At 44.2% G+C, this 19,588-nt stretch overlaps 2 protein-coding genes across 2 annotated transcripts in view; both read right to left on the bottom strand.

Moving 5' to 3' along the window:
* Nucleotides 1–228: 228 nt before the first annotated feature.
* On the bottom strand, nt 229–6,483 carry LOC140341998 (uncharacterized). Its single transcript, XM_072427982.1, has 3 exons — nt 6,434–6,483; nt 3,286–3,445; nt 229–2,276 (listed from the first exon to the last, which is right to left on the bottom strand). The coding sequence occupies exons 2-3, from the start codon at nt 3,421–3,423 to the stop codon at nt 663–665; spliced, it is 1,752 nt and encodes a 583-aa protein (XP_072284083.1). The 5' UTR covers nt 3,424–3,445; nt 6,434–6,483; the 3' UTR covers nt 229–662.
* An 11,391-nt stretch (nt 6,484–17,874) lies between these two features.
* Nucleotides 17,875–19,588, bottom strand: part of LOC140342460 (uncharacterized) — an 8,645-nt gene continuing 6,931 nt past the window's right edge. The window contains exon 3 of the mRNA XM_072428656.1: nt 17,875–19,557. Coding sequence (XP_072284757.1) covers nt 17,875–19,557 — 1,683 coding nt within the window. The remainder of the gene's footprint in view (nt 19,558–19,588) is intronic.

Raw genomic sequence — 19,588 nt, 5'->3', positions numbered from 1 at the left:
GATATGTCATCCGACCCAGTGCCATAAACTTTTCATTTTTTATTTTGTCCAACAGAAAACAAATCTAAAACTTTTCATGAACTCAACCCCCAACCCTGACCTCTAATTCACAACCTAATATCTAATATGGATCACCATCCTTGGCCATGCCCACCCAAAACCCAGCAGTTTGCAGAACCTGAAAGGTACCAGAAAGGTTCATATAAAGGAAATTTAAATTCACCTCTATTCACGCATTGTTTTGTTTATTACAGGACTGTATTTATTATTATAGATTAGCAATGGACACAGAAAGATCTTGCATAGAACGGGTCACATTATAGAAGATTTTACATACAATGATTACCCATCCAAAGATTCCTTAATACACAGAACACATAAAGACTGCAAGCTACCAAGAACCAAGGCTGTTCTCCAGCTAGAAAATGTATCAAAATCATAATCAGGGGAATGAATATGGGGTATGAGTAATGTGGGTGGCCATACAACGTCCAATCATAGGGTTCTGATTGGGTTCTGGTCGGTAACCTGCTGCTTCTAAATTTCGGTCTTTCTTGATACAATCACTTCTTAGTGGCCACCCGGTAGGTCAAATGATTATTGAATTCTATTAAAACATTGAGAACGTTGACTTTCTGGTGATCATTGAGAAGCTCCTCGTCTTACATATTCTTCTTTTGAGATTGCTGTTGATAGAACTTGGGTTTTTGGGTTTCTTCGTACTGCTGAGGTGGTTGTGGGCTGACAGCTGAGCCTTGTTGGACTTCAGAGTAAGACGGTGGCTGTTGTGAGGAATCGGCTCCAAAACCCAAACTTGGTGGAGGTAAGTATACTGATTTTTGGTAGAACTTCTGGGGTTCCTGTTGGGCTACCCCATAGCTATCTTGTGCACCTCCCTGATCTGCCTGGGATGCTTGGTTTGTACCTTCTTGATAGTTTTGGGATTGTGAAGTGGTGGTGGCACCTGCTTGAGCTGCTTGGTGCTGACCAGTGGTGGTGGAGGTATTTCCTTGGTTTTGGGACTGAGATGTTGTAGTGGAATCAGATTGGGTGACTTTATGTTCCTCGTCTTTGTAATATTGGGCCTTGGGAACACTGCAAGAGGATGTGGTGGTACCTACTTGAGATGTTTGACTGGATGCCGGTTGGTTCTGCTGGGAAGTGGATGTGGTGGTGGCACCTGCCTGGGATGGTTGATCAGTTCCTTGTTGGTAACTGGTGGATGTGGTGGTACCTGTCTGGGGTGTTTGGCTTGTTGCCTGTTGGCCCTGCTGGGAAGTAGAGGTAGTGGTACCTGCCTGTGATGATTGATCAGTTCCCTGTTGGTAACTGGTGGATGTGGTGGTACCTGTCTGGGGTGTTTGATTTGTTCCCTGTTGGCCCTGCTGGGAAGTGGAGGTGGTGGTACCTGCCTGGGATGATTGATCGGTTCCCTGTTGGTAACTGGTGGATGTGGTGGTACCTGTCTGGGGTGTTTGATTTGTTCCCTGTTGGTAACTGGTGGATGTGGTGGTACCTGTTTGATTTGTTCCCTGTTGGCCCTGCTGGGAAGTGGAGGTGGTGGTTCCTGCCTGGGATGTTTGATTTGTACCCTGTTGGTAACTTGTGGATATGGTGGGGGTGCCACTTGTTTGACTTGCTCCCTGTTGGCTCTGCTGAGAGCTAGAAGAGCTGGAAGGGCTGGTACCTACGTAAGATGTTTGGTCCGATCCATGGCTTGGCAGGGAAGTGGAACAGGTTGCGGAGGTTCCACTTTCAGTTGTCCCCTGTTGGCTCTGTTGGGAACCGCTGGAAGTGGCAGATGTGGTAGAAGAGGTGGTATTACCACTATCTTGGGAATATTGGGAAGACATGGCATCTGGTTTGGTAGCCCAGCCAGGCACAGTCTGAGTTGAGCTATCCTCTGTACTGCCATATGTTTGAGAGGCACCTGATGCACTTGTGCCGTATCCTGACCCCTGACCACCACCTGTGACTACTCTGCTTCCAGATTGGTCTTGGTTTGAAGACTGGGTATAGGAGCTGCCATAAGGTTTGGGGTACAGAGGATTCTGGTAGAATTTAGGAGGGACGTTGCTTGATGAATCCTGAGTGGTCTTATCACCTGGTTTGGCTGATGAATCTTGGCATGCAGCATCTGATTCATACACTACCTTGTAATAGCTTTTCATAACCCTACAGAAAAAGTCGCAGAATTCATTGAAGTCCACTTCTCCGTCATTGTTCTCATCAAGAATTGTAAGTAAAGTTGAGATGGTTTTGGGATCCTTGGGATTCTAAAAGAAAACAGGAATAGATTCTTTAAATTTGTAGGTAGTGATATCAATGTGTAAAAGAAAACATAGCCTCCCATGCACATGAACTATATCATGTGTAGAAATATGTTATATTTTTGTCTTTGGCTTTAGCTACGCCCAAAAGGGACTCTACAGTGAGACAAATAGAAGTATTGGAACCTTTCCAAATCATGGCGTACCCAGTGAGGGGCCCTGGTAATCCTCCATCATACAAAGACATTGAAGACAATTGTTCTCTTCGAGTCTTGTGGTCACAGTTTGGTTAGGACTCTTTTTTGATCCCCCAAAACCATCCCCTGGGGGGAAAAGCCCCCTCCATAAAGACATGAGGTCACCAGTTTGGTGAGGAGAAACTGGAGTGTCCTGCACGAGCTCTGACCTCATCCTACTGAACACCTTTGGGATGAATTGGAATGCTGAGCCAGGTCTTCTCATCCAACATCAGTACCTGACTTCACAAAGGGGGGCAAATACCCACCATCAGTACCTGACCTAACCAAAGGGGGCAACTTCCAACCATCAGTACTTGACCTCACAAATGGGGCAAATCCCCACCATCAGTACCTGACCTCACCAATAGGGGGCAAATCCCCACCATCAGTACCTGACCTCACCAATAGGGGGCAAATCCCCACCATCAGTACCTGACCTCACCAATAGGAGGCAAATCACCACCATCAGTACCTGACTTCACAAATAGGGGGCAAATCCCCAACATCAGTACCTGAGCTCACCAATAGGGGGCACATCCCCACCATCAGTACATGACCTCACCAACTGGGAGAAAATACCTAAAAGCATAACCCAAAACCATGTGGAAAGTCTTCCCAGAAGAATGGAGGATGTTACAAAAATCCAAGGTTCCTCTCTTACCTTCCATATCACTTTTACTTTCGGATATGTCACCCTGATACCCTCCCAGCATCATTCAATGGCAACTGCATTACAGGTCCCCTTTAGAAGGGTTGTCCACCATAACTCATCTTACCTTAATGACATCTGCGAACTCATTCTGGATCAGGAGGTTGAGCTCCTTTTTGTTCAGTTTAGTGTGGCTGCAGTCCTGCACGGCATAATTTTCAAAAGTCACAATGATTTCGCGGAGTAGCTTAACAAGTTTTGTCATTTTTGTAATTTAGGGTTTTGTCCTTTAGGAAATGAAAAACAAAATCAGTGTAAGACTTTTTAGAAATAGAGCTCATTGAGGAGGGTTCCTACTTTATCGGTAATAAAGACCCTCATAGACCCGGATATCCCACGATCGCAGGAGCCTCCCGTCTCCTCACCCTTTTCTCACATTGGAGGCTATTTCCCAAAATTCAAGGAATTAATGGGTCCTTGTGAGTTAAATTAGTACCAACATTGCTGGCCCTAGCAGGCAAAACCAGCAACCCTGAGCAAAAATCTATTAAGGACCATTAGTTGTGGTTTACATTACAGAACACAACATCGATCAGTACAGTTCGTATAGACCAGGGGTCGGCAAAGTTTTATGGCCACTAGCCCATTTATGGGGTGGACGGGAGCACACTAAGCCGGACCCGCCCTAATGGCTCCACCCACCACCAGGGAACGCCCCCTGAAGTGAAATCCCTCTCTTCCGTATGCATTGCGGAGGAGAGGGATTTCCCTTCAGGGAGCCTTCCCTATTTACGCCGGCCATGGTAAATAGGGGAGCTCCGGTGCCGCTCCCTAGCAGTGGCTCCCCTATTTACTATGGCGTGTGTAAATAGGGAAGGCCCACTGAAGGGAAATCCCTCTCCTCCGGTAGTTCCTAATACCCCCTGGCAAATCCGCCAGCAACCCACGGCTCTGGAGCCACGGGTTGCCGGCCGGCATTAGGGGGCGTTAGGCCCGAACGAACTACCGGCTAGTGCGTATCTAGTCTAAAGGCCGGAGTTTGCCGTCCCCCTGGTATAGATTTTACATGCTCCTCATGATCCCGGCCAAAGAGATGATGGGGCCATATAGAGGCAGGAAGTATAGAAAGAAGGAAGTGTCCTTTCTATGGACTCCAAAATAGAAGAGTTGGACCCGGTGGGACTGGAAGTCAAGCTGAAGAAAATCACACAAACCCTTTGATGTCTTTCTTCCAGAAACTATTCTATGAGTTGCTAACCTAGTATGTAGGCATGGAAATTGGCTCCTTCCACCAGTCTTTCCTAAGAGTTTCCTAATTCCGATCCCCATATTACCCTGAAATATCAGCGACTATGGCTGCTCCCTGTTTCTGCTTTAGTACAGAATGTGACGACTGGCACACCCAGCGCTGGGCACTGATCTCTTATCATGCACATCCATTATTTATCAATGGCAAAGGATTTGGAAGGTTCAGAGCACATGGGAGAGCCACGGACAGCTCCAATATCCCACTAAATAATCAATGATGGCATTTCTAGCTGTCACATTGGGCAGCTGTGCATTATAAAAGCATGACACTTCAATAAACTGGGGGCAGGGCAGGTATCTATTCCTTTACAGGTTTTTACAGGCAGCCATCCTAAAATTCGGAGAGGAGATCCTCCAATCACCACCCCAGCTGCTGGAAAGCTAAAACGAGGGGGAGGTAGACAGTTGCAAAGAAAACATGTATAAGGACTTTAGAATGGGACCTATGGCTTAGTTTTATATCAATGGGCATGAAGACCTAACAAGCTCTGGAGGAGGTGCAATGGTTATCCAATGGCTTCATATGATTATTGAGCTTTTCCCAGAAAACCTTTATGGAAATTTTGTTTTATTGCTGTTTACCATAAAAGCATTCAGGAATATTACGATCCTTCTGACAACACATAATTAACCAGTCACTACTAATTACCAGATTCCGCTCCACCCAAGTATTCCGCTCCACCCGTTGTAAGTAGGAATGGAGAACAGACACAGGAAAGAATAGGAAGTCATCAGTGAGAAATGATTCCTTCAATAGAGATTGTTTCGAATAAATTCAACCTTAAAAATTCATTTTAGCCCCCTGAATGGTAATCTTTTCTTTGGTATAGGAATTGGATGAAGTTTTGTGGTTGGCCAGTTGTTCGGAAGGTTCAAAGAGAATGAATGGTGAAGGAGGACCAGGCATTGAATATGGGGTGGTGGTCCATTCCAATTGTTTGCACTCCCTTATCTTTCAACCTTTTCAAATAATGATGTGGACAGGATGATGAGCACACATAGTGAATATTATGAGGATGTTTCCACTATACTAAAGCAGTTATCTGTTTCAGTTTGGTCAAGAAGCTGTCCACCATGGAATGTCTTCTAAACCAATTCATATCTTTATTCTGTTTACTACAAATCCACCATCGCCCATGTGATAAAGATGAACAAAGGCAGACATATTGGTTTGGTCGACCAAAGTAGCAACCATTGCTTTCTCCACAAGGATACACTATCTATCTGAATTTCCTCCATAATTGTCAAGTTCTTGTCCACCATGGAAAGTCTTCTTGACCAAATCAAATCTCCATTCTGTTACCTACCAACACCCCCCCCCCCCCCAGGTAATAAAGATTAACAAAATAGACATATTGGTTTGTTCACCCATACGTTATCTGTTTGAGATTGGTAAAGAAGCTGTCCACCTTGGAAAGTCTTCCAGACCAAATCACGTCTGCATTATGTTAACTACAAATCCACAGCCCCCCCCCATGTAATAAAAATGAACAAAATAGACATATTGGTTTGTTCACCCATAACCTTCTCCATATACACCTTAGCAGTCAAGCTATCTGTCTGAATTACCCCCACACTGGTCAAGCTTGTCCACCATGGAAAGAGCTTTAGACCAAAGTGTCCCAGTTTACTTGTTCCTCAGCACTCCTTTTCCTAGATTTCTTCAATTACCAAAGTTTCATCAAACGCCCTGGTAATTTCTGCCGAGGTTTGGCTACAATGATCCTATAAGAGCTTTGTTGGCTCATTCTGTATTGGAGATTTTATAACATTTAGAGTTCACTTATTTGAGGGCTCTCAAGCCAAGGATCCTTCTACTACCAGGAAAGATTTTTGTATCCCAACCACAATTGACAGTTGTAGTATTTTAATTTTAAATCTTTATACAGTACTTTAGGATTAAAAGATAATATACAAAACATGGAAACATTTCTGGACTTCTCTTGTAAAAGAATAAAAGAACTTACCTCCACAACACTGACACCGAGTAGACAGCAGAATAGGAATGACCAATATCACTCAGCATTTATAGCATAAGGGTGGCCTAGTTTTCCCAAAGGAGGCACCTTGTTTGTGTCACCTCATTATTTGTGACTTTACAATCAGCCCATACTTGTTTGTCTGGTACCATCAATTAAGGAGGTTCTGCCTAAAATAAGACAGCAATGTGTCACCCAACCCAGTGTTCCAAATACGTCCTGCCACTCAACATTTGTCAACAACATTATCGGTGATGTATATTCTGAGCAGGTGATTGGACATAAAATACCAAATAATAAAAAATAAGAGAGGAGCCTCAATTCTTGTAAACTTAATTTCTGAGTGACACAAATCATTCCATTTTGTATGACGAGGTGAAGAGGTTTTGGGTTCTATCTTTAAAGTTATGAACCTGTTTATCTAGTTTTCTAATACGGATTCCCCTGCCACCTCACAAGGACCTTTGGTTCTGGAATAATTGCATTCTTTACATTTCTGAATTTTTAATATATGGTAGTAATCCAAAAAAAAATGTTCCAGGGCATCTCCCTGTCACCTTGGCACAGGTTGATGGTGATTTAAAGGGCCCAGACATAGCTTTACATTATGTTTTGGATAGAGTAGGGAAGAATTTGTCTCTTCAGATGATTTCTCCGACATTCCTGTCCTGATAATAATGGATCGGAACAAAAGTCAGGAACATTCTCTGTAACTTAGCCCAGGATAGCAGTACAACCAGCCTGGGCCACGGGGTGGGAAGATGAGGGGGTCACTGTAGGTGCTTCATTGGATAGTTGCACCTGCAACCAAAGTGGCTCTAGAGAAGGGTGGTGGACACACTTTGGCCTGTTTTTCCTTGGATGTTATACATCTTGGGCTTGATTTATCAACGCTCTCCAAGACTGGGGAAGATAGACTATCATGGGTGAACCTGAGTGATCCAGCAAACTTTGAATGCATCTGATCCAGGATTGAAAATATTTGCCAACTAATAGAAATCCATTCCAGGTCTGCTGGATCACCCTGATCACCTGGATCATCTTCTCCAGTATCAGATGGCTACGATATTTTGCAATATTTGACACAGAAAAAAATCTATCTCTTTTATACATCTTTATACATCGACTTTTTAAAACAATATATCTGGAACATCACCCTGTGTATTTGGCAACAACACCCTGTGTGTTTGGCCGAGTGCAATGTTGAAATCATATATAAATATAAAATAATACATTCCGGTTTTTCGTGGTGGAGAAGGACGCCCTGCTTTGTCTGTATTGGGTTCATCCAGATCAGACAGCCCTGGAAATGCCTGGGGTGTTGTAACGACTTGCTTATATTTGCAAATGATTCATCGGAAAGCCAGATTCTCTCACAGGCCCTGATTTATAAAAGCTCTCCAAGGCTGGAGAGAATACACTTTCACCAGTGAAGCTGGGTGACCCAACAAACCTGGGATGGATCTGAAGCGTTTGCTAACAAATACCATTGAATAAATCCATTCCGGGTTTGCTGGATCACACAGCTTCACTGATGAAAGTGTATTCTTTCCAGCCTTGGAGAGCTTTAATAAATCAGGCCCATAGAGTCAGCATACTTGGTGAATGAAGTGTTCCTTGCCCCTTAAACCTGGATCCTGCGGGGCAGCTTTTGTTGTTCTGTTTAATCCTTTTTACTTTAATCATTTTTTGTATTTTGTATGTAGAAAGAAGCGATAACAGCTGGTAAGTAGCAGGTTGCTGGTAATCTCTGACTGGTCTGACCTGATAATGACCAGGACAAAAATACATTACCTGCATGAAATGTGGCCGGTGGCCCCAGCTGGTGGCAATGGCTCTCCAGTACTGCTTGGGTTCTGAGAAGATGGACACATATTTCTGGCATTATACACCAGTGTGGCCAGAGCCTAACACTTCTTGGAGCTATTTATGAGAACCTAAGTTCCATAGCCAGAAGAAATAAAGATAATCAGATATTGACAAATCCCTTGGAGATCTCCCAAAATATAGGAGGGCCAAGGACCCAAGGAGACCACTACAAGCTTCTTAAATGTATCCTCATCCTTCATCAGATCAGGAAACACCTTTTATACAATTTCAGTCCATTCCTGCAGCTCCAACAGCTGAACTACGGCATCTTTGTTATCCACCAGGTGGGACATTTCGGCTACAGCTATGCTAAATCCATGAATGTTGGCTTTAAAGAAGCCGTTAGAAATGAGAACTGGGGCAGTTTGTTCTTCCAAATTTTGGACCTCATCCCCAAAAACATTTGCAACCTGTGTACCTGAGACAAGTTCCCTAAACATGGGTCCATGACCATTAACAGATTTCGTTTTGGTCTGCCTTTTACTTTTGGGGCATCTGCGCAATTACCCCTGAGCAGTACCTGAAAACGGGTTCACATGGGTCCCAAATACCTATGGATTACAGAACCAAAATTCCTATCTTCTATCCATTGCTGGGGGGCTCACCGGTCAGAGCCACGGACCACCAGTTGGCGATCGCTGATCTATATCTCCAGTACTATGATCTTCAACTTTTATGATTTTCATTACCAGCTGTCCATCTATTGTCTCCACCTTTATTATCTCCAGCTATGATCTTTAGCATTATGGTCTCCATCACCAGTTGTCCACCTCTACCTTATGACTGCTAGTATGATGATTCCCACCTAAGACCTTCAGCTCTATGATCTCCATCACTGGACATTCACCTGTAGCTTCCACCTATATGATCTCCAATATAATGATCTTTAACTCAATGGTTTCTTTACCGAATGTCCACCTAAAATCTTGTATTATATGATCTTCAGCTCTATGGCCTCAATTACTAGATGTCCACCTTTAACCTCCACCTATATGATCTCCAGCTCCATGGTCTCCATCACCAGATGTCCACCAATATCCTCTACTTTTAATATCTCCAGCTCTAAGGCCTCAATTACTAGATGTCCACCTTTAACCTCCACCTTTATGATCTCCAGCTCTAAGGCCTGCATCACCAGATGTCCACACATATCCTCCCCTTATTTAATCTCCAGCTCTACGGCCTCCATCACCAGATGTCCACCCCTATCCTCTACTTATTTCATCTCTAGCTCTTTAGCCTCCATCACCAGATGTCCACCTATATCCCCCACTTATAGTATCTCCAGCTCTAAGGCCTCAATTACTAGATGTCCACCTATAACCTCCACCTTTATGATCTCCAGCTCTTTGGCCTCCATCACCAGATGTCCACCTATAACCTCCACCTTTATGATCTACAGCTCTTTGGCCTCCATCACCAGATGTCCACCTATAACCTCCACCTATATGATCTCCAGCTCCATGGTCTCCCTCACCAGATGTCCACCTATATCCTCCACTTTTATTATCTCCAGCTCTAAGGCCTCAATTACTAGATGCCCACCTATACCCTCCACCTTTATGATCTCCAGCTAGTTGGCCTCCATCACCAGAGGTCCACATATATCCTCCCCTTATTTAATCTCCAGCTCTATTGTCTCCATCACCAGATGTCCACCCCTATCCTCTACTTATTTCATCTCTAGCTCTTTAGCCTCCATCACCAGATGTCCACCTATATCCCCCACTTATACTATCTCCAGCTCTAAGGCCTAAATTACTAGATGTCCACCTATAACCTCCACCTTTATGATCTCCAGCTCCATGGTCTCCATCACCAGATGCCCACCCCTATCCTCTACTTATTTCATCTCTAGCTCTTTAGCCTCCATCACCAGATGTCCACCTATATCCCCCACGTATACTATCTCCAGCTCTAAGGCCTAAATTACTAGATGTCCACCTATAACCTCCACCTTTATGATCTCCATCACCAGATGCCCACCCTTATCCTCTACTTATTTCATCTCCAGCTCTTTGGCCTCCATCACCAGATGTCCACCTAGAACCTCCACCTTTATGATCTCCAGCTCTATGGTTTCCATCACCGGATGTCCACATATATCCTCTACTTATTTCATCTCCTGCTCTTTAGCCTCCATCACCAGATGCCCACCTATAACCCTTCACCTATGATCTAGTATGATGGTTCCCACCTAAGATCTCCAGTTCTATGATTTCCATTATCGTTTTCTCTCCTTCAATCTCCACACTGATGAATTAGTTCAGGAAGTAACCAGGTTTCAGAACCACCCCGCACCTTCTATCAATTCATTTCTCTTTTGTTAGAGCTCATATAATACTAAGCTGTAGAAGACATTTGTGGGCTCCATGTAATGAAATGTTTTTGTTGTTGGTGTGTTGGAGGCATGTATCTGTAACAACTGAATTGCTGATCATTTCATGCAATCTTTGTAAGTTTGCTCATTTTTAGGGGGGTTAAATCCAAGATGAGACCTCATGTGCCACGGGGCCCAGTGGTTCAAACCACGACCCACCAGTTTTGGTCCTGACATTTCATGTGACAACGTAAATGTTGATCTTACCTGAAACAGATGTGTGTTATGTAAAAATAAAAACAGAATGTTCTTTATGGTCATTACACAGCTCCAGGAGAATAATTATCTGACTTTCATCATACCGACGGGATCCTTCTGATGAGATTCATCATCGATGAGGATTTTGTGGCTGTGTCCATGTTTAATCACCCCGTCTGTCTGGTTTTATAATTGACATGATGGAGTCACCTCACCTCTGATGTAAAGAAATGTGTGACAGATACGGACAGGGGGCTTCCAAAAACTTTGCACTTATCAATCTGTAGTTTGATAATTGGCCCACATGCTCAGGTGGCGGGGAAATTGTAGAACAACTGCACCACCCCTGGGCAGTCAGAGACCCCAAACTTGAGAGTATCCCCTGTATACACTCATTGTATATTCCTTTAATTGGGTTATTCCAGATATCCAGGCCCCTATTCAGAGGAATGAGTACAGATTCATATTAGTACCCTTACCCCATCCCAGAAAGGGTTAATAGACACGCACATCATAAAAACCACGATGCATACTTACCGCTTTATTCAGAAATGACGATGTTGTCCTGCCGGACTCATTAGTTTCACTACAAGTCAGTGAGTGGCTGCTGAGATAATGGAGTAAGTTCGGGATGAGAGGGAGTTAGAAAATTAGAAGCCCCCTTAAATATAAAGGAGTTTCCAGATTCCATCATAAACCCACAACAACCCCTTACACCAATTTTAGACGCTCTGTCCCTCAACTATGGGGCCCTCCAATGTTTATTGAAGTCACAGAGAACAATATGGACAGAAATAGGGAGCAGTGTGATGCAAAGTTTACAAATCAATCAGCGCTCATCCCCCACTCAATGTTTGGGGGAATTAAAGGGGGTAATAGAGGAAGTTCCTCCAACTGGTCTGAACCTTCAACACTCTCAGCTTTGTATTATATCCACTCGAAATAAAAGTGACACCAAACTAATTTTACGTATTTACTACCCATTGGCAATGGCATTGGTGACAACTTGCTGATTTCTAGAGAACAGATGAAGGGGAACCTTTCCTGCAGACTGAGTAGCCCCATCTCCAGTGAACCGGAGACACATACAAACTGAAAACCCAGCAGACATTCTAATTCTAGTGGCCTTTCCAGGAGCCTCAAACCTTACCAGGACATGCTGGGACCTGTAGTTCAGCCAGAAGCCTGCTGCTTACCTTTGATCTCCAGTCCTTCGTTACCACATGCTCTCCATAACTGACGGTCTTTATAGGCCCTGTGACTCCCTCAGCCAGTTTTTTTATTAGAGCTCGTAAGACACAGCTATAACCCGTGACACCTTTACAAGTGTGACATCGGCAGGATGCTATCGGCAGCGGATTAAAGTTGATTGAGCTTTAACTAGAATTTCATTCGTGAGTGTCCTCTGAGGGTCTTCACAGCTTTTCAGGGTTTTCACTGACATTCACTAACAGTTTGAGCTCTCTGTTGTAAAGTTTTTTCACTTGAGATGTGTTCCCACGTGTCACCTGAAGCTCCACCTTTGCAGAGGCTGTCACGTGATCTTGACAAGTCATGTGACATAGCTCTCCTTCTCCCTACAATTTTATTGAAAAATGTATGATCACTGGTGGTCACAATGGTCCCAATGGTAATGAGGAACCTGCACCCAAAGGACCCTCCTGACTGTGGGACCGCATGATAGGTGGATACTGAGAGGTGGGCTGGGCTCGCATTGTATATTCACAGCAAGGGGCTGTCCTTAAGGGTACATGATATGAGATGGGGTCCTAGCCTGCTCCCCACACTTGTCCAGGGCCGGCCTCGTCCACCTTCCAAAATCCCCCAACCATGGAGTCCATCTGAAGCTCCGACAACATGAAGAAGAAGGGTCTGCACAGGATTACAAGGGAAGGGGAGGTCCAGGTCAGAATTCTACATCCGGGCCATAAGTCGGTAGCTATGTCACTACCAGCCATATGAGGGACCCAGGTTGGTTGGACAGATTTGGTTGGTCCATGGTTGGTAACCTGTTTGGTGACCTTGGTCCTCATTGTATCTGCTCCTTTTTTTTTAATTATTTTTATTAAAAGATATCAAGGTACATACAGAGAAAAGAAAATAAAGTGGTTGTAACATACAGTTCAAAAAAGAACATACAGCAAGGTTAGGTTCTAACAATACATATCTTGTGGCTTAACGGCAAACCACATAGAAATACAAACGTTGTAACCAACCCGTTGTGCTGTATCAGTAGCAGGAACCATGATAGCTTAAGGTTCAAAAACATTTTTATAAGAAAAGAAAAATAAAAGAAGAATAAACAAATTAACTACAAAAAAAAAAGGAGTTAAGGAGAGATGGGGGGGTTGGAGTTGGCATTGACCAGCTATAGAATCAATCACATCTCTGAAACAGTGGCAGAGTACAAGAGTACAATTAGGCACCCATCTTAGTATACTCAGATATTCAGGGGAGGGGTTGTAACAGGCGGCAATATTCCTCAGTAGTGATAAAGTGGATCCAGTGGTACCAGGTCTGTGCGAATTTTTCCGCTTTCTTAGCGTCGGTGGATATCATATCCTCCATGTGATATATATCAGCAACCCTTTGCAACCAATGTACTACCGTCGGAGGGGCAGTATTCTTCTATAAGCCTTAGCTGCATTTCAAAGGCGTCTCAGGAGAGAGTTACTAAAGGACCTGCGGGACATGTCCGAAACATGAAGTGCCGGGTTGCCCCTTATATCTACTTCTGTAAGCTTTAAGATAATATTAGCTACCGAACTCCAATATAATTGTAATTTTGAGCATTCCCAGAAAACATGCAGTAGCGTACCCTGTGCGTCGCCACATCTCCAGCAGGTGCTATCTGACCCCGGGGAAATCTTAGCAAGCTTCACCGGTGTCTTGTACCAGCGAGTGGCCAACTTGTAGTTGGCTTTGGGATACAAATAAAGGGAGTTCTGGCGTATATACAGATAACAGGGCATGGGAAAGTGTACCCCGTACAGGTTGACCAGTTGCACACAAGTCCTCTAGAGGAAGAAGCGATCGGGCTATTGTATTGGGCCGCGGCAAGGATCTCAAAACATAAGTGAGTTGTATGTGGCACCAGGGCGACAAGGAAGGAAGATCCCTTTCCGTTTGTAGGGTTGGAATATGTTGCCATTCCCCATTGTGCATGAAATGGGATATTCTATACACGCCAAAGCACGCCATTGGCAAAATATTGGGTCAGTCTAGCCCGAGGGGAATCCAGGGTCGCCTAGAATGGGAGACATTGGAGACGAGTATATGGTTATGTTTTGAGAGGAGAAGTACTTAGTGACCACTTTCAAGGTCTCGCCAATCAATGGATGGGTGTACCTTGCCGTCCTGGCCAATGCGGCAATGGGGGCAGTAGAACATGCATCCTCTAACCCAACCCACAGTTTGGAGCGGCTATTAGTGCACCAATCCAGCAGCCTAGACAAGTGTACTGCCTGATGGTACAAAACTGGGTCAGGGAATGCCATTCCTCCGTTGGCTTTGGGGAGTCTCAGTAATGTCATCCTAAGCCTGGGCGCCCCATTAAGCCAGATAAATTTTACAAATTCCGAACGGAATTTTCGAAGGATAAAAAGCGGGATGTGTATTGGGAGTGCTTGCAGCATATACAACAGTCTAGGCATGACATTCATTTTAAGCACATTGCACCTCCCAAACCATGTATGTATCTGCTCCTTACGTGTTCTTTTCGTATCATACCACAGGTCATTTTCAAATTAAAGAGATTAAATTGAATCTTTTAATCCAAAGACTCACACTGAAAGAATCTTAATATAGATCTGCAGAATTTGTCAGATATTGTAGGTGGAACTTGGACACGTTTCAAGGACAAAATAAGGGTGGAGGCCCCAAACAATTAATGCAGAATCATAATTACCACCCCAAACACGAGTTAAAGATGCCCATTGATGCCATCGGAGCTTTCTGTAGCTTACAATGGCTGCTGGGTCACGTGGCAGGGTCCCATAAATGCCACATCTCCACACCTTGGGCCTCAAAAAGTCCCAACATGGGACAAGATGGACCAACAATGGAGATCCAACAAACCTGACTTGGATTTTAGCAATAAACGATCCAGGTTTGCTTGATCACCAAGGTTCACCCTTAGTGGTCTATCTTCTCCAGTCTTGAACAGCTTGAAGACCCAATGTGTACAAATGGAAATGGGGATGGTGGGGGCCCCTCATAATGGGCACAGCAGGTGGACAGATCAAGGAACTTACCACTTGGGATTGGTGGGGACCCCTCATATTGGGCACAGCAGGTGTACAGACCCAGGAACTTAGCACTTGGATGGGGAGAGCCCCTCATAATGGGCACAGCAGGTGGACAGATCAAGGAATTTAGCACTTGGGATGGTGTGTACCCCTCATACTGGGCACAGTAGGTGTATAGACCCAGGAACTTAGTACTTGGGATTGGTGGGGACCCCTCATATTGGGCACAGCAGGGGTACAGACCCAGGAATTCAGCACTGGGATGGGGTGAGCCCCTCATAATGGGCACAGCGGGGGTATGGACCCAGGCATTCAGCACTGGGATGATGAGAGCTCCTCATAATGGGCACAGAAGGAGTACGGACCACGGAAACCAGCACTGGGATGGTAAGAGCCCCTCATAATGGGCACAGAAGGGGTACGGACCCAGGAAACCAGCACAGGGTTGGTGAGAGCCCCTCATAATGGGCACATCAAGGGTATAGACCAAGGAACTCAGCACTGATAGAGTGTTCTAGGCATAGAAGATGCTGCCAGGTGATTTAGCTCTCCGGCTGTAAATGCCACTTTTGGGTGTTGTGACCCTCTGATGGTGCCCAGATGCCCCCAGGGTCATTGTAATAATTATTATTAGGTAGATGATGGATCTTCTGACACACATGTCATGAGATGGTGCCAAAAATGAAATATTCATCAGCAGCTCAATAGCTGTGTGAATACAAGGGGAGGGATCAGAGATTTTTGTTTAGGTTGCAAAAACTCCTGACTTGACCTACATACGGCTCATCGGCTACTGTACTCCTACTCCACCAGGGGAGATGTGCCAATCCATTGTGTCAGGTGCCCTACTTTAAGGAGTGTTGGTGAATGGGGACATTGGCCCATTTCCTGCTCACTTACAATGTAACGTTTAAAGAGCTCCAGATTCAAATTATACATGACTGTGCCATCTATGGGTTGGCATGAGGACCCCTTTATTATTCTAGGACATGTGTAGAAAATTTTGTGTGCATGCAGCTAAGGCAGATTCATCACATGACACCACACGGGGCTGTTTGAAATAACCCCCCTGTAAACCCGAGTATAAAGAGCACAGAACACAGATCTTGTTGGACCGGTCCAGTAACGTTTTAGTAGAGCCGGTTTAATTATTATCTTTGGAGCTGACAACACCTCGAGAATCCTGAGAAATATGTTGACACATGGCATAGGGAGAAACACTGCCACCCTTTGAGCGAGCCTGGTATTGCCGGAGATCTCCCCCATCACCCATTGCATGCCCAGTTATAAAGTGAGACCCAGCAATGCCCACCTAGGATTGGGTGAGGGGGACTGGGATCTGAAAGACTGGCCATTTCTCCAAATCAGGGGCAGTTGAAAGGTATGAAGAGGAACAGTCAATCCAAATCAGGGACAACCGGGTGGTATGAAGAAAGACAGTCCCTATAAACCAGGGACAGTTGGGAGAAATGAAGAGGGACAGTCCCTATAAATCAGGGACATTTAGGGGGTAAGAAGCAGAATAGTGCCTCCAAACCAGAAACAGTTGGTAGGTATTAAGAGGGTAGTCCCTCCAAACCAAGGACCTTTGGGAGGTATGAAGAGGGATAGTACCTATAAACCAGGAACATCGGAGCTAATTTATTGTAATATACATACTGGCCACAGGATGGCACCCCTGCCTATGAAAAAGTACTTAACATAATATGTTGTCAATCAAGTTATATAATATAATTTGTATTTGTCATATTCCCATGAAAATTCAAATCGTATTGTTTTGATATTAGGATATTGGCCCACTCAAACCCATTGGACTGAGAAACTTGCACTGTCAATATAAAATTTGCCAATACAGGTATGGACCTGTGGCCTCTTGCACCTTCACAGTTGGCGTTAATCCATCCAGATCAAACAGTTTACATTTTGACACAATTTACCTTAATTTAAGACAAGTTCTGGTGATCTCCTGTATGAATTATGTAGATCTGCTTCTTGAAGCTAATTTGTGTGACTTCCTCTTTCCTGGAGACTCTCCCCAATGGAGTTCAAACATATATTGAAATATCCCTCTACCTAATCTCAGCATAAAAGAACACCAAGAAATTTGAAGAATAATCTTTATTAGAATAAAACACCAGCACTAAGTGGTACGCGGATTATGTTACTATATCACAGATACATTGTTATAATATTGCACAACAAATGAAGCCATTCACATACACATAAAGAATAAGATTTCTGTAGGGTAGGCTCACGTGTCACAGTTTAATGGAATTGAACTGGAAAAATTGAACCATAAGCCGTTCTTATAGCTGGTCCTCCTGAAATCGGTGCTTACACCCAATCAGCAGGTCCTCAGCTGCTACCCTGCACCCCTTTATTACTCCAGTTCACCCATTGGCCCAAGAGTTCTACATAAACAGCCAAGGTTATTAAATCCCCCACAACACCAAGTTAAATTTTAGCAACTGATATGGAATTTATTAATTAAGCAGAATAAGGATTAATCAGGACCTTTGTCTAACAATGCCGAAACTGTTAGACCTACTGATCCCAGATTTACAGCCATGGTTTTTGACCGCTAGTTTGTTGGTAGACAATTTGTGTTTCTAGAAGGTCTGCCTGTCTTTTTTACCCCAATTACAAGTCAAGAATCCCCCAAAAAGACAAAAAATTATGTAAAGTATCTCCACAATCTAGCGATCAATCAGAAGCCATAACCTGTGGTCGTTCCCTTATTGCCATGGCCATTTGAATGTCTTCCCTGTAGGTTTTTGCTTCTCGTCTTTCTGAGAGGAACTAATATTCCCGGAGGTTTTCACTCCAGAGGTTGCTGGTGGTGCGTTTTGAGGTTCATCAGAAAACTCTTTCGGGTTTGTTGAAGCTTGCAGTGGCACCTCAGATTGCCATGACTCAGTATGTTGGACCACACTTTTTCTTGTCAGCGTTGGCGATTGTCGATAAAGTTCATAGAATGGATTTTGAGATAGGGTTTGGTCTGGTTTTTGTAGGTCAGTTTCATGTTGACCCTGCGCGGTTGATGAGCCCAGATTTCCACCTGCATGGGGTTCATAGGTTGACCAAGAGGTGGTCTTCTTTTCTTGAGTCACTTGCTGTGTGGTTTTCTGCCCTTCTATGGTGGATTGAACGTAGCCTGGGGGTACTGTCTCCCTATGGTCAATATGTTTCTGAGCCTTCAGAAATGAATGGGAATATGAATCATCTTTATCTCCCTGAAAGAGACTGCTATCCCATATCTGGTGAGAAGGCACATTACCTTCTGAGGAATAGGAATAATGGATGGCAGTATATCCACTCTGTTTAGCTGTTTGTAGGACTTGAGGAACATGAGGGGTGGTTTTCTGTCCCACTGTGGTAGAATGGACATAACCTGAGGGTACCGTGTCTCTATGGTCAATATTTTGCTGGGCTGTTAGGAAGGAATGAGCATATGGGTCTCCTAGATCTCCATGACTTTGGAAAAGACTGGTTCCCCACATCTGGTGAGATGGTGCATCACCTTCTGTTTGATAGAAATATTGTACTTCAGTTTTCCCCTTTGGTTTGGTTGCCTTGTCATCGCTTTGTAGGATTTGGGGAATTTGGTCTTTTTGGGGTAGATCATGGCTGGAAGTAGACTCAAAATGTGGTTGGTATTTTGGTGGATCATACGTTGTCTGCCCTTTTGTTGTGGTGGAGTCCATCCCTTGTCCCTCAGGATGGCTTCTATATTCTGTGCTGCCCTGTTTCAAAATTTGGTCATCTTTCTTATCTTGCTTCTGTGTTGGGTTTTGTTTTAGAGTAAGGTCTTCTTTTTGGGTCGGATCTTGTTTCTGGGTTATACCTTGAGTAGAGTCAATTTTCCAAGAATACTCCTGCTTCTGAGTGAAATCTTTCGTCGGGGTCTGGTGTTGTCTCCGAGTCCAATCTTCTTTCTGAGTGGAGTCTTGCTTTTGGGTCAAATCTTGTTTTTGTGTAAGGATGGAAATCGGGGCTGGACTGGGCTGGATGGTGTCTGGTTTCTGAGTGGTGTCTTGTTTCTTGGTTTGGTCTGACTTCTGAGTGGACTCTAGTTTTTGGGTGCTGTCTTGTTTTTGTGTGCAATCAAGCTTTTGGGTCTGGTCTTGTTTCTGAGCCATGTCTAGTTTTTGAGTGGAATCTTGTTTTGGGATATGGTCTTGTTTTGGGGTAGTATCTTTTATTTGACTGTAATCTTGTTTCTGGGCTGTGTCTTGCTTTTGAGTGGATTCTTGTTTCTGGGTGGTATCTCGTTTCTGGGTAGAGTCTTGTTTCTGGGCTGTGTCTTGTTGTTGAGTGGTCTCTTGATTCTGGGTGAGGTCTGGTTTCTGAGTATTGTCTTGTTTTGGGGTGGAATCTTGTTTCTTGGTGGTCTCTTGTTTACAGGTTGTGTCTCCTTTCTGGGTTTGACCTTGTTTTGGGATAAAGTCT

This window comes from Pyxicephalus adspersus, chromosome 12, assembly GCF_032062135.1.
Source record: "Pyxicephalus adspersus chromosome 12, UCB_Pads_2.0, whole genome shotgun sequence".
Lineage (NCBI taxonomy): Eukaryota > Metazoa > Chordata > Amphibia > Anura > Pyxicephalidae > Pyxicephalus > Pyxicephalus adspersus.
This window is presented reverse-complemented; position numbering and strand designations above follow the sequence as displayed.

Coding starts and splice junctions, on each gene's coding strand:
- LOC140341998 (XM_072427982.1), bottom strand. CDS start 3,423: ATGACAAAACTTGTTAAGCTACTCCGCGAAATCATTGTGACTTTTGAA. Junction 2,277..3,285: donor AGTTCGCAGATGTCATTAAG/GTAAGATGAGTT, acceptor GTTTTCTTTTAG/AATCCCAAGGATCCCAAAAC.